We start from the raw sequence: 15,103 nt of genomic DNA, 5'->3' as shown, positions 1-15,103 counted from the left end.
TGATGACCTGACTGCTGATGAAAGCAGCAGGATGAATTCTGAAGTGTATAGGGCTATCCTTTCTGCTCAGATTCAGCCGAATGCTGCCAAACTGATAGGACGCCGCTTCATATTGCAGACGGATAAGGACCCAAAACATACAGCAAAAGCTACCCAAGAGCTTCTCAAGGCAAAGGAGTGGGATGTTCTTCAATGGCCAAGTCAATCACCTGATCTCCACCCAATAGAGCATGCTTTTCACTTACTGAAGACAAGACTGAAGGCAGAAAGACCCACAAACAAGCAGCAGCTGAGGGCAGCTGCAGTAAAGGCCTGGCAAAGCATCTCGAGGGAGGAAAGTCAGCATTGGGTCATGTCCATGGGTTTCAGACTTCAGGCAGTCATTGACTGCAAAGGATTTTCATCCCGGTATTAAAGGCGATCCTTAAGTTTGAAATGATGTTGGTTTGTTCCATTACTTATGAGCCACCAACGATGGGTGTGTGTGTATGCCACTGGCTGTCCTTCCTGAATAGTTAGTGCCCCACTTTTGTCACACCCCTTGCATTACAGCTGAAAGTCCTGACTTCGCTCCCATCTGGGTGTGTTTCCTTTCAACTTCAATGTGGTGGTGTGCAGAGGCCAACTGCCAAAACAGTTATCCTTGTTCCGATATTTCTGGCCCTGACTGTATATTCCTGCACCCCTACCATTGGTATCTGATGGGGAAAAGCCATGCCAGGTTCAATCCTTGGCATCTCCAGGTAGGGCTAGAAAAGACTCCTGTCTGAATCCCTGGAGAACCACTGCCAGCCAGCATAGGCGGCCGTGAGCTGGGTGGACCAGTGGTCTGAGTCGGTATAAGGCAGCTTTCGATGAGGCGGAATGGGGCTTGAACAACGCACCATATCGTGACAGAAGGACATCAAGTACAGTTAACGAAAAGCTGCTGCTGTGTTTGGTGGAAAGAGCTCTTCACCCTCACTGGCAGCCTTGCCCACAATTAAGTTTAGAAACATAGAATCAGAACCTTTGTCTCTTTTGTGGCCTCGTATCATGTACTTGGAAGTCTTGCATTAAGGGAGTCTGTGGTTTATATTTTGCAACAGTAACGGAGCCAGTGGTTGGGAGTCAAAACTAGGTGACATTCACAGCAAATTGGACACAACTTTTACATCAAGCAGACCAGGCTAGAAATACTGAATATCATTCTCAGTTTGTACAAGCTTCATTGGCAGCTTGTACAAAAACTAAGGGAAAAGAAAGGCACCAGAGGGGGGAAAAAGTCTGGGGCAGAGCTTATTTTGCAGATGATGAAGGAAAAATTACAAATGTGCTTTTCTTTCAGATCGTGCCCGGGTGCTTGGAGGTCTGCCCGATGTTGTCACCATCCAGGAAGGGAAGGTACAGTATTAGCTGAAAGCTTTAAAAGGCAATTCTGCAGCTTTCTCATTCCCAAAGAAGAGAAAGCTTCAGAATTACTCAAAAGCTCTGGCTGTTATAAAGAGATTGCACTCTTTATTCATCTTCTAAATGGAGAGCATAATTTCACTGTCCTAGACAGGCTTGCTTTATGCATTTAGGGCACTTTTACTTATTACAGCAGAATATGAAAGCACAAAGAGGGCATCAGCCAGGCCACAGTCTTAACGCTTAACACAGTCTTAACACAGTCTTAACTAGGCCCAATCCTATCTTAAGGAGCGCCTCCAGCAGCACCAGACAGGCCGCTTAACAAGATCAGCCTCGGATGGCCTTCTCTCTGTCCCACCAGCCAGGACAGCTAGACTGGTGGGGACGAGGGAGAGGGCCTTCTTTGTGGTGGCCCCCACTCTGTGGAAATCCCTCCCTAGGGAACTCAGTCATGCCCCTTCTTTAATGAGCTTCCGCCACCCATTAAAAACATGGTTGTTCAGGCAGGCATTTGGGATGGGTTACGGTATTTTAGAAAATGTTTTTACTGTAGAATTTTATTGTTTTAAACTGTTTTATTATATACTTTGTACATCGCCCAGAGTGGCTGGGTGACCAGCCAGATGGGCGATTAATAAATTTAATAAATAAATAAATAAAAATAAACGCAGAACTGAATCTGCCTAAACCCAATGATTTTTATTGTCTGCCAAAATAAATAGGGAGAAATGATCTGTCTAATAGTGTGATGGAGCTAAAATAATTTCAGATCAATACTTTCTCATTATATTTTAATTTCATATGTTAGAATTGTTGACATCAGAACTTGGTCCAGATGATGTTACCCATAAGGGAAAGTCCCATGATAAAACAGTATATAGCTACCAGGGATAGGATAGATATCCTGATGACCCTGTTTCATTTAATATAACCCCCCAAATACTTTTATTGCCAACTGTAAGCATCACATATGTAAGATTTTGGTAACAACATCCCATTAATTAACTCAGATTTCTGCCAACAGTCTGTAACTGTTTCATCCTGGCCTGGTTCAAAATTATCCTCCTTCACCGTTTTGAACACTCGTGAAAAGACATTCAATGATTTAGTAGTTTTTGATAATCATTTAATCTGTAATTAAAAAAGGGACCTCACAGATACAAAGCATCTGTGATTACTACCTTCATCTCAACACATATACCAGAGTCCTCCTAAACTCTGAATACTTTCAAGAGATCTATAAACACCAGCTTCCTGTCACCAATCTTGGCCAGTTGCCTAGTGCTGTTGATCTGGAGAAATATGGTTGAGGCTAGGCAGATGGTGAGAAAAGCAGAAGAAAACCCTGAATATGTAATTATAATTCCTCTTGCAACATAGCCACACTGTCATTGCTTGGAAAGTGCCAAAATAAGCACATGATTGAATGTATGTCTAACTATGCATACACATTTTGGACTGCATTTTGCCTTTAAGCTACAGCACGCATTTGAAACTGTTTGGATCCAATGTTTGGATACAAAATAGGCCCAGAAATTACTGTAGAAGCTAGTGGCGACATACAGCCAATTCGAAGTGTAGCAATATTTAAAGCTTCATATTTTGCTCCCTGTATTAACTTATAGGGCTGTGCATCCATTTAAAAAATGAATGAAAAACTAAACAAGCAAGCCTCCAGTTGTTCATTCATTTTTATTGCAAAAACAAGTGGAATTTGAATGAATAAACATGAAACGAAAATTTCTTCATTCATTTCTTTATTTTTTTAAACAGCTTTGCATTGGGATACTGATTTGCATTTGAACAAATAAACTGAAATAGGCTAGAGCTCCATGTGCAATTCACATAAACATCACATGAAGGGGAAGATACAGCAGTGAAAGTGACAGAGTGGGAAGATATTTAGCTTAGATAGCAATTAGGCTGTGTCTGTGCACCTTTTTAAATTGCGTCTAAAATAGAGATCCTTTGTCCTATCTGAAATTTGGCAAATCTGTTGCCTTGGGAGATGGGTAGTATGATGTCTGAAAATACTGTGTGGTTTGGGTGGAAAACGCCAAATTTTCAAGCAGAAGAAGAAATGGCTGGGTGTTTCATTGAAATCAATGAAAAACAAATGAACAAATGGAAAAATGAAAAATGGAAGTTTAAAGAACAAAAACAAATCAAAAAATGAAACAAAATATTTTCCCCTTTATCTTATTTTATGGCTAACTGTCTTTGTTTCCGCATTGTGGCTAACAGCAGTTTTGGGGGGAATTTAAATCATGGACATGGGCTGGGGAAAAAGTTTAACCCCCCTGCATTACACTGTGGGCCTAATCCGATTCTGACCCTCTCTTCCCTACTGCTCCTTCTATGACTAAGAGAACTTCTATCACCAGTCTCCTGCATCACATCTAGCCTGGCTCTCATCATTCCATTGAGAGTAGTTCTGGAGCACAGTGGGGTGGAGGGAATGCTCTCGCATCTCACACTGCCTGATGTAATGGCTGCCTCTCTCCTCCTCCCTTTGGCATTGTATAGTTTTGTATAGATGCATGACTTTGCTAGCCTCATTCTGGTTATGCTAGCACTTACATAATGAAACAGTGTTCTCCAAACTCTGTAACTGGGTAATAAAAATTCATTACAGTCTGACTTCTGGCATTCAAGACTACAGATGGGGAGCTTTTATCCAGTTAGAAAATTAAAAACACATTTTTCCTAGCCCATGAAAAGCTCTGGTTCAGATGCTGCCTTCGTCAAATTTCAGCTACACTTTAGTATTTTTTCTTACCTCATATAGAGTTTTTTTTCCTCTAAGAAGGTTATTAATCGCCATTAGCAAGCCCTAAAGCTGCAAGGGGGGAGGTTTCCACTCCTCTGATTTAGTGTTGCCCCTTTGTCAAGGTAGCCCACTGTTGCACAAAAGGGAGGAGGTCACAACACCCTTTTCTAGGAAAGCTGGTCAGGATTGTTTTAATAGCAACAGAGTGAAGGAAACTGAGTATTTCCTAATGCTAGATATTTATTTCTGATTATGTATCTAATTATGAAGCATTTAAAAAAGGCACAATATAACATAAAAGCTTGAAGCAATAAACATAGAAAAGTGTAGCTCAGCATACTTGATGCAATTCAGTTTTCCATGGCAGATAACAGGAGGGAAACTAGACATCCTGACTTTGCCCCCAAAGGTCTGATCTGGCTCTGAACCATCTTAACCTAAACAAATGATTAATTACACTGAGCTGGTAATTTGCACTTGAGTTGGGGGTGGGGGGAGGAAGGATTTATTGCAGTCTTATCTCTCTTTGAAGTTGAACGAAATGAATGAATCCTATGTGCCAGGATGCTTTGGTGCGATTGCTTTTTATGCTTGAACTATCATGGCTCTCTGATCCTCACTCCTCTTAAGCCATTATCCACCTGGCTCCCACCTTTTAGCTCAGGGGTGGGCAACACATGGCCCATGGGCCACATGTGGCCCTAAGAGGCCACTTGTGTGGCCCACTGTGAGAGCCTTGGCCCCTCACTCTCCCTTCGCCACCACACAGGGCATGTGTGGGGAATCATCCCTGTGTGCCGTTTCCTGGTCTTGCTGGGAAACAGGTTGCATGATTATAACTCCTTGCATGCCCTGTTTCCCAGCAGAACTGCTGGGCAACAGGGCACACAAGGAGACTTATCCCCATGTGGCTTTGTTCCTTGTACGATTGTGAAAGCCTCCTCCCCACCTCAGCAATCTTCGGCAGCATGGCTGAGATGGGCCGGGGAAGGCTTTAAGTCCACCCCATCCCAGCAACACTACTCCATATTGCTGGGATGGAGGTGAGGTTAAAGCCTCTTCCTCACCACAGTAATCTGCAGGAGTGTGTGTGTGTGTGTGTGTGTGCATGCGCGCGCATGCATGTGCATGTATGCTGTCCCCAGCCACCCACTCATCACCACGTGCGGCCCTTGGGGCTATAGAAGTTGCCCAGCCTTGTTTAGTGCCTTTCCCCACCTCTGAGTTTCCCACAATCTTCTCCGATTTCCACTTCCTTTGGCCTTCAGTTGTCTATAGTTCATCTTTTATGAAACTTAAAAGTACCTTAGTCTTATCTGTGGTTTCTAGTCCCGTCCCCCACAATCTCCTTTAGTGTTAGTTTTATTGAGGCAAGAGATCCCTGGAAGTTAATGAACATCCTGTAATCTTGAGGTCCCAGTTGTTGTTAATAAGCAGATACAGCCTTCCTTGTTTGCCTCATTTTATGGAGACAAAGGAGTGATTATGGGATGTAGGTTCTGAATCCCTAAAATCTCAACAATTTGCTGGTGGGAAACAATGTTGGGCAAGAAGTAGCTATCACCTTAATGCCCTATACTCAGAAGTTTCCAAGAGGCATCTGGCTGACCACTGCTGGAGACAGACTGGACAAACCGTGGTCTCACCCAACAAGGCAATTCTTAAGTACTTACAGCACTCAGGACTGATTCAGACAGAACAATATCAGCTTAATAAACCATGGTGCAACTCTCCCCCCGCTCCTACCCCCCACCCCCACCTCATGTGCAATATCCAAACTGGGAAAGTGTTGTTTAATGTCAGTTTTGGATATGACACTGGGATCTGATTAGTTCAGATGTAATGGGGAAACTGTTTTTGAAGGGATCAGGATAGAAACAACAAAGCTGGTGTATGAGGGGGGACTGTACATTCTCTTTTTAATGCACCATCCTTTATTAAGCCATGATCAGTATGTCTGAACCAGCCCTCACTCTTAGATACGTTGTCTCAGATGGCCTTATCTACCTGGCTACTTGAAGAAGTACCATGCACATCGACTACCCAGGGGTGGGCAACTTGTGGTCGTCCAGATGTTTTGGCCTATAACTCCCATGATCCCTTACCATTAGCTATGCTGGCTAGAGCTGATGGGATTCTAAACATCTGGGGGGCCACAAGCTGTCCACAAGTTGTCCAATTTTGTCTTACTCTTTTATGTAATCCTGTAGAGTTCCATCTCTGTTGTCATTCCTGTTCTTCAGAGGCAAACAGACAGGTGTGTTTTTCCTCCCATCAAGCCATAACTCCTCTGTTCAAGAATGTTGGGTTCTTTTTTGTCCTTTCTTCATCCTTTGCTATTTTTACTCCTTGTTTTCTTGAAAATCTCTGCAATAGATTTCCTCATGGAAAACTACAAGAAATTATCTGCTGCACTCTACTTTACCCCAGCCCCCTTTTCATCATTAGGGCATCAAAAATGACTTAAAGAGAAAGTTATCTTTACAAATGTATATACCATGGATTTTATAATGAGCTGATAGTGGAACTAATGTGGTTCTTAGTCATGTTTCAATTTACTGATTTAAAAAAGCTATTCACCTAACAGAACGATCAGATAGCTGTGCATTGCCACCATGTGAAATCCTGCAATATAACATGGGAAGGTGCCCCTGTAGTGTCAGACATGTAGAAGCATTTCCTCAAGGGATTCATTTTTCTCATCTATTCATCATGTTTGTTGTTCAGATGAACATTAATGTTGTTGTGACTAGTAGAGTGATCTCAACAGTGTGTTAGGAATAGATTTGTTTGAAATTTGATCCATAAAGGCGTAATTATGGTTGAGCCTAATTTATTTGGGATTATGACTGAAGGAATTGTATGCATATATTTAGAAGAATGAGTTGAGTAATCCATCAATGCCTTGATTCTGTTAGGAAAAGGAACAGCTAAGCTATTTATTTCTTTAGTGCATGTTGAATGTTCGTCTTGCTTGAGCCCCTACCCCAGAATAGTAATCTGTACATTCTGTGGGTAAAGTCCAGTGTTGCCTGAGCTGAAGGCAGCTCACGCAATGGATCTTCCCCTTGGCCTTCCCCCGTGCCCCCCCAAAAGCCTGTCCAGAGGGTTAGGGGGACCTAGTGCTGGCAGCAGGTTTCTGAGGGTGTTGTGCAAAGCCCCCCTCAGTGGGCCCCCTTCCCTCCGTGAGTCTGCCCTCTCACTGCTATTGTCAGCAGCTGCTATTCCTCTTCATCCCCTTTCTCATCATTGCTATTGCTTGCTTGCTTGCTTGCTTGAGAGGCGGAGAGCCAGTGAACTGGTAGGCAGTGGCATCTATGCTCCTCTTTCTCACCACTACCATTGGCTGGGCTAGAGTGAGAAGCAAGTTGCAAGGACAAAGAGGAGGAGCAAGTCCAGGGGGCTCCTGTCAGTGTGCCCCTGCTGGGGTGTGAGCTGATGGCAGCTACCTGCCCATGCCTACCTTTCATACTGGTCCTGGAGGAACCTACCATGCATGGGGGGCTGAGTCCTAAGGGGCTGCAATGGGAAGAGGGAATTGCCTGAATTAGGTGGAGGAATCTTGCACCGCTTGTACAACATTACTAGTTACAGGAATTCCTCCCTCTCACTGCAGCCTCCCAAGACAGCCCACAGTATTCAGTAGGTTCCCCTAACCCTCTGGAGAAGATTTTTGGGGAGGGGAAGGTGGGAAAGGAAAGATCCATTGTGCAAGCTTGCCTTCTGCTTACACATTGCTGGATTTCACCACTTTATTTTACTTCTATTCTACATTAACTGTTTAATTAATATTTATGTTGTAAATTCATCCTTTGTCTTGAAGCTGGTGGTATTCAGAGAGTGCACATGCCTAATATTTTACAAGAATCTGTTTCTGGGGTATCACTGATAGAGAGAAATGCATTAAAGGAGCTTTGACAGCTAGGCTATCTAATGATCTTCTCACCCTGAAGTAGCTTTCAGATAAAAGGCCTGCCTCTTAACAAATGGATAATGAAGATTCTGTCTTTCCACGCGATCCATATTTTGCTCTCACAGGGAACATATTTCCCTGAAGATCTTAGAGAAGCATATGTCAGCCATTTTGGTTAGAGATTGTCCCTGAAAATAAATAGTATTGATTTCAGATTAAAAGCAAGGCAATTGGATGTGCAGTTTTTATAGATGTTTGTAAAAGACTTCTATATTGTGGCAAAAAAACTGTCTGAATATACTTTAATCACATCTTAATTGTATGCTTACATGTTGTTTGGATTTCGAAGTCTAATTTGTAATCATTTGTGTGACCTTTATTATAGAAGTAACCTTCCTAGAACAAAAAAAAAAGACTGTTCCTTACCAAAGGGCCAATTTTTCACATAATTCCAACATTTAAAGTTATGTTAAAAGGAGTGTGTAGTTTCTGATAACCACTGGGAAGAGAAAAGTGTCTATAAAATATTGAAGGACTGTGATGATAATATAATACAAAACTAGTTATGTTCGTTCGCCTCCCTAACATGAAATCAGACTGATGTGATTGCAGAACTTATATATTTTATGTATCTGTCTTGTGACAGAAGGTGAAAACAGAGCATATTCAGGGAACATAAACATTCAGGATATTTATTTATAGCTGTTATTTATAATCCTTTGTATGTTTCCTGCAGGCGCTTAATCTTTCTTGCACTCTCTGGGGAAATCCTGTCCCAGAGATATCATGGCTGAAGAATGAAAGGCATCTGATTGGAGACGACCACATCATCCTGAAATTTGAATCGGGAAAACAAGCAACCTTCACCATCACTGCTGTCAGCACAGCTGACTCAGGGAGATACAGCCTTGTAGTGAAAAACCAGTATGGCACAGAGACAAGTGATTTCACTGTAAGTGTATTCATACCTGAGGAAGGGATGGAGATCCCCCATCCAGAATATGGTAAAGGAGATAAGAAAAAGAAGGCATGAAGTTAAAACTAAGAAGGACAAATTTTGGGGAGAGCTAGAATACTACCTGGTTTAATAATTGTGTGTGTAAACTGTTTTGCCTGTGCATAGGAGATAGAACTGGATCCTTCCACTCACTTCATTTGAGGCATTTTCATAGAATCATAGAATAGTAGGGTTGGAAGGAGCCAATAAGACCATCGAGTCCAACCCCCACTTTTACCTGACTTATATCAGGTAAAACTGGTTAATGCTTCACCACCACTTTCTGACACATGTTCTTCTAATACATTTCTCTTGTCTTGGCCTTCAGCCTAGACAAAACTGTAGACGTAAACAAAACTGTGAATGAGAGTGTGTGTTGTGTAACTAGAGTTTGGGTCTTCCTCAATGTCCAGGTGTCCATAAGTCACAAGCACAATATTTAAAAGTCATTTAATCAGTGAGGGGAGTGAAAGGATGAGTAAGAACTATGGTTTACCCGAGATGTTTTTTCACCAAGAATCTAGTTTTTATCAAATTGGTAAAGTAGTATCAACTGAGTGTACTATAGGATAGTACTAGAAAGCAGATGTTAAAGTAAAACGTATGTGCTGCCAGGATATTAATACACACTAATGTCAATGAAAAATTTTGAAACCTCCTCAGTATTTACAAATAAATACATTAAACACTTTTCTTTCACCTTGATTTCTTGCGTCTTGTTTGCTTGCTCACTACTGCCTGTTCACCATTCCCTTTTTGTTTAATGTCATCACTCATCTAACTTCTTATATCTTTTGGGGTGTAGTAATCTTCACTTAGATCTTCACCACAGCACTCAGAAAGGAAATGTTGAAAATTTCATTTATTCTGCAATAAACTCTGCCCACTTTAGTCTCCACTGAAGAATAATTAGGCAACAACTAGAGTCTTCCAGTTCTGCTCAACACATTTTAAAAGGAGTACGAATAGGGGAGAAATCAGGGCAGAGCAATAGAGGACACAGAGAGTGGGAGCTCAAAGATACACAGAGAGAAGTCAAATGAACTGGGCATGTTTAGTTTGGAAAACAAAGGATTGATCTGAATGGATGACAAATTAGACATTTCAGAGACTAAAGTGGAATTTTCATATTCTGTATCATGTTAGAACAGGTAGACTAACATTATTTTGGGTAAGCATGCTTTTCACATCCATCTCATGAGAACTGATGTGCATTTTCAATATTTTAGTAAGCTTAATTACACTTGTGAGTTTGTCATTCCCATCCCTTTTGCACATTTTAATCTCACCCAGTGCATACTTCCATGCAATTGGGAATTCATAGATCCTGGAGTCACCATTTATATCCTTGAAGTAATAATAATGGGTATGAGAAAATCAGACAGATGAGTAGACTAAAATGAGGTTCAACAAAATTCTTTTGTTTATTGTCTCATACAGTGTTTAGCTTTGGGGAACCCCATAACAATTTAAACAAGATTTAAAAGATTTGAAATTTTCCTGATCAAAGTTATTTAATCAAATTGGGTAACACAATAAATTCGCAAAAAGTTACAGGGATGATCTATGAGAAGCTTTAACCTTAGTAGCAGATTTTGATGGTATAATACAATGTTTCCTGCAAGATTTTGGATATCCCTTTCCTGTTTTCACAGAAGGCAACATTGGGGACAGAATTTTGAATAAGACGATCTGTGCTAAATTGCTGGGGTTTTTTTTCCTTCTTCTCTTTGAGAAGTTATTGTAAATAGCCTCCAGATGAACAAATGATGTTCATATTCCTTCCAGACTTCTCAGTTCAGGCCGAGCCTAGGAACTCCACCTGCTATCTGCTGATTCCCTCCTTTACTACCTGGTTTATGGCAACCATAGGGCCAAAACAGACATTACTTTAAAACTGTGTCTAGGCACTACATCATTTTTTTTCATTTTTACTCTAGAGTAGGTGCAGGGGCCCAATCCAGATCAGGACCTTACAAGGGGGCAAGTTCTGGATTAGGCCCCCTGCACATACTCTAGAGGATTAATGAAAAAAAGCTGTAGCTCAGTACAGATTTAAAGTAATGTCTGTATTGGCCTACAGCTTTCTATGACATCCAAATTGGGAAAACAATAGCCCTATTCAGCTGTTATGAAAAGTGGTGAAACTCACCACATGAGCAGCTTCATTCCTTTACTGCAGTGAGGAGATAGGTAGATGCGTAGGCTTCTACGCAGTTCAGAACCCCGACTGTGCAGGGTTCCAAATCGCATGGAGGCCTACGCGCTTACAGTTGTATGTACAAAGGCCTCCCTGCTGCAGGCATTCATGCTGTACACATGGACACCTATGGGAGGAGTTTTGTTATGACATGACATTGGGGGCGGGGCCACACAGCGCACCCCGTTCCTGCTCTCATGGTGAGTTTCACTACTTTTCATAATGACTGAATAGGGCTTATATTTACCACTTATAAAATTCTGTCTCCAAACTAGTGATGCTGCCAGATTTTCCAGTTAGTCGGCTCATTGGATGCAACATGACCATTTGTAATTCCCACCTTTGTAGCAAGACTGGATCGATGTATTACAAGCCCACTCTTAAGTTCAGAACTGATTGTGAACAGTGAAGTAGTGCACATGTTCCCCCTCTGAATTTTCAGCCATCCTGCCATTTAGACCCCCCCCCCCAAAAAAAAACCTTGCTTGCAGTAGCTCTGGCTCCATGAGGAGAGGGTCCATCTTCATACCAGCGATGAATGACGGTGAGCAAGTATCGGATGATGTTGCCACACAGGCAGGCCATGTGAAAACAACCAGTCAGAAAGGTGCATAAATGGCGATGCATGATGCCATGCTGCACTACACAGTCCCCGAATTACAGCTCCCAAAATGCAGCTTGTTATTGCACATGCACAAAATCCTAGGAAAAGGGGTGTTAAAAATCCTATTGGGCACCTAGAAGTCTCTGAGTGCCGCTCTTTGAATTCTGGTGACAACTTGCAAATCATTACATGAGCAGTATTTTAAATAGCATTTTAGATTCCTACATTTTTTTGTTTGTGAATTCTTTGTTCTTGCTTTGCTGTAGCTGATTGTATCTCCTAGTGAGGAAGAGACTGGCTTGGCTACACATGTTGCTGAGGTACATGGGTCCCATCTAGATACAGTAGCCACAGATAAAAAGAAAAATGCCCTTGAGAGTAAAGAAGGTAAGAGTATCCCGTTGCACATACCTAGTTCCAAGAAGAAAAACATGTCATTAACAGTGCATACAGATTGTTGTTGTTCAGTCGTTCAGTCGTGTCCGACTCTTCGTGACCCCATGGACCATAGCACGCCAGGCCTTCCTGTCCTCCATTCTCTCCCGGAGTGTGCTCAAGTTCATATTCATCTCATCGGTGATGCTATCTAGCCATCTCATTCTCTGCTGTCCCCTTCTCCTTTTGCCTTCAATCTTTCCCAGCATCAGGGTCTTTTCCAGTGACTCAGATTATTTCCTCTTAAAGCATCGTGACGGTACTTTCCCTTTTCAAAAGCCTGTCAATTTTAGATCAACCTTTTAAAAAGTTGCTGGGGCACAATCCAGAGGCCATATGCATTGCAACGTCACATCTTTTTCAGTGGGAGAACACTAGACACACATAACTCTTCCATTGAAAGAAAGGATCTAAAACGCTTAACTTTGGCTGGGTTGTGCCCTTAGTTACTTCATTATAAAGGTGGTGTGCGGCTGAAAAAAGGTCCTGATTCCTCAAGCGTTATTATTGATTTGTGTGCCAGTATCTCATCATGTACTTGGATTTTATTTTACTTTTAAACTGGCAGACACCTAGTCTTTTATGATATTAAATTGGCTAAGAGAATCCTCAAGGTGGACCTATTTTGCAGTGTAATAATACTTATTACCTTGAGCACACTCCGGCAGAGAGCGCAGGACAGGAAGGCCTGGCGTGCTATGGTCCATGGGGTCACGAAGAGTCGGACATGACTGAACGACTGAACAACAACAACAACAACAAATACTTATTACACAAAATGTAGGGTTGGATCCAGTGGTGTCAAAAACATGTGATTTTCAAATCAGAAAAAAACAGGTAAATGTAAGCTTTCTCAATGTTCAATATTATTTTTAATGGATAACATCCATTGTTTTTTCATGTGATTATATGAGTAATAATCTTCAGAAAGTGATGTATTACCATTGCTGTGTCTTGAAATTACAAGTGTTTGGAAACATCCAACATGCTTGAGCATAGGTGAAACTTTTAATAGCACTGCCAGCTTCAGCCCAATCCTAGGCACATTTACCTGGAAGTCGGTTCCATTGAAGTCACTAGGATTGCTGGCTGGTACAAATACAGTCTTTCTGTACTTGTTTGTGTCCTTGTGTACATGATCATGTAGCAAAAGTTTGCCCTTAGTTCCTAGTAAATATATGTGGGGGAAGAAAGTTTTCAGGTAGATATAATCATATTTAATATTTGTGCACTAGTAAAATACCCCTCATTTTGATAAATTATGTTTGGGTTAGAAAGGGGGCAGCTCTTGCTGCATAGCAAGTGATAGTTGCATAGCCTTGCTATGTCATTGAAACACCATAGAAGTAATAAGAGGAAGAACCAGGCTAGGCTAAGTTAGTGCCGCATCTTGGCAGCTGAATGGGAGTGTTGCTTCTAAGAATGGCCAAGGGCCTTCCAGCTCTCTTCTGATCATTTGCCACCTCAAGATGATTAAGTATAATGGTTACCATTATCTAAACCAGGGGTGCAGAACCTTCAACCTGGGGGCCAAATCCAGCCCTCTGTAGTTTCCCAGATGGCCCCACCCCTTTCCCCTTGCAACTACTCATTTGGTGGTTTCCTGACTTTTCCGCTGTTTTTTCCTCATTCTAAAAGGCTGGAAAGCCTCTCCTGATGCTTAGTTGCTGGCAGTGACAGCTGTACACCAAAATATGCTAGTATTTTTTTATAATTGGCCCCACCCCTTTTGCCTTTGGCCCCACCCAACAGTGGAATGTGGCCCCCAAGAGCTTCTCTAAAATGGAATTTGGCCTCAGTGTGAAGGTTCAACACCCGTGATCTAAACAATACATATCTAGAGATTTCTAGAGACAAATTAACACGTAAAGGGACTTTACATGTTCCTTTTTACACACACACACACACACACATATGAACAATGTATTGTTTTTCTTGAATCAGTTTTTCTTAAGCCACAAGTACAAGAGATTATTACTACAGAAGAGACGCCTGATCCAAATGAAAATCCAATTGTCGAAGATGGAGACGATCCTAAAGACAGCTGGCAAACTGAAGCGATCACAGGACATTCCCAGTAGCAAGACAGGACTGCATGACATGCCAGACAAATTCTTGAGATTCATGAAGAGGAGTTGGTGAAGAAAAGTGTCTAAGTGAAAACATGCTGCACATGGAGCATTATCGTTATTGTGCTCTTATTATGAAATGCATGATGTTATTAGGGTACTATCGCCCAATCTACACTCATGGTTTGTTACGCTTCTGAAGAGTTTCTGCCCCCCTCGGTGCACAGGATGTTCACGCTGTATTGTTTCTGAGCCACAAATTTTCTTTGACCTGTTATCGTATTCATTTCCTTGAAATACCATAATATACAAGTAGATTTCCATTCATGTGGTTCAATGTTTTGTTTTGGGTACCAGATATAGGCATGGTGTGCTCCTAAGCCTGTCCTTATATGGTTGATCTCGTGTTTCCCTACTGGCCAATCACAGCTCTCAACGCCTCCCTCTGCTCTTTGGGTAGCTTCTCGCATCCACAGCTCACTTCCCTGTGTGTTCACCCATAGTTCTCTCCCCCCGCTGAGCTATTTTTTTTATATATAGTACTTTATTCTCTTCGGATCTTCAAAGAATCAGAGAGTGTCTAGGGACAATCTAACTTCATTCCAGGCAGGCAGCATGGGGTCCCGCTTGCACAGACACATGCACACACAGAGAAACACATGCACACAGGAAAAAGGGAAGATGACAGCTTAAAATACAGCCATGTACAGATTCTGATCTTCA

At 41.9% G+C, this 15,103-nt stretch overlaps 1 protein-coding gene across 2 annotated transcripts in view; it reads left to right on the top strand.

The window, feature by feature from the left end:
* Nucleotides 1-14,706, top strand: part of MYOM1 (myomesin 1) — a 127,430-nt gene extending 112,724 nt beyond the window's left edge. Inside the window, exons 37-40 of one of the 2 annotated variants that reach the window (XM_084849795.1) lie at nt 1,328-1,383; nt 8,812-9,027; nt 12,143-12,263; nt 14,256-14,706. In XM_084849795.1, the coding sequence (XP_084705921.1) occupies nt 1,328-1,383; nt 8,812-9,027; nt 12,143-12,263; nt 14,256-14,392 (530 nt within the window). In that variant the 3' untranslated portion in view covers nt 14,393-14,706. Of the gene's footprint in view, nt 1-1,327; nt 1,384-8,811; nt 9,777-12,142; nt 12,264-14,255 lie in introns of those variants that run through there. The other variant, XM_084849796.1, reaches the window with a different exon arrangement.
* The last annotated feature ends 397 nt before the right edge of the window (nt 14,707-15,103 follow it).

Source organism: Heloderma suspectum, chromosome 4, assembly GCF_057233095.1.
Source record: "Heloderma suspectum isolate Gila_16-S chromosome 4, 16-S_ref, whole genome shotgun sequence".
Taxonomy (NCBI): Eukaryota; Metazoa; Chordata; class Lepidosauria; order Squamata; family Helodermatidae; genus Heloderma; species Heloderma suspectum.
The sequence above is the reverse complement of the archived record's forward strand: the minus strand, read 5'-3'. Positions and strand labels throughout refer to the sequence as shown.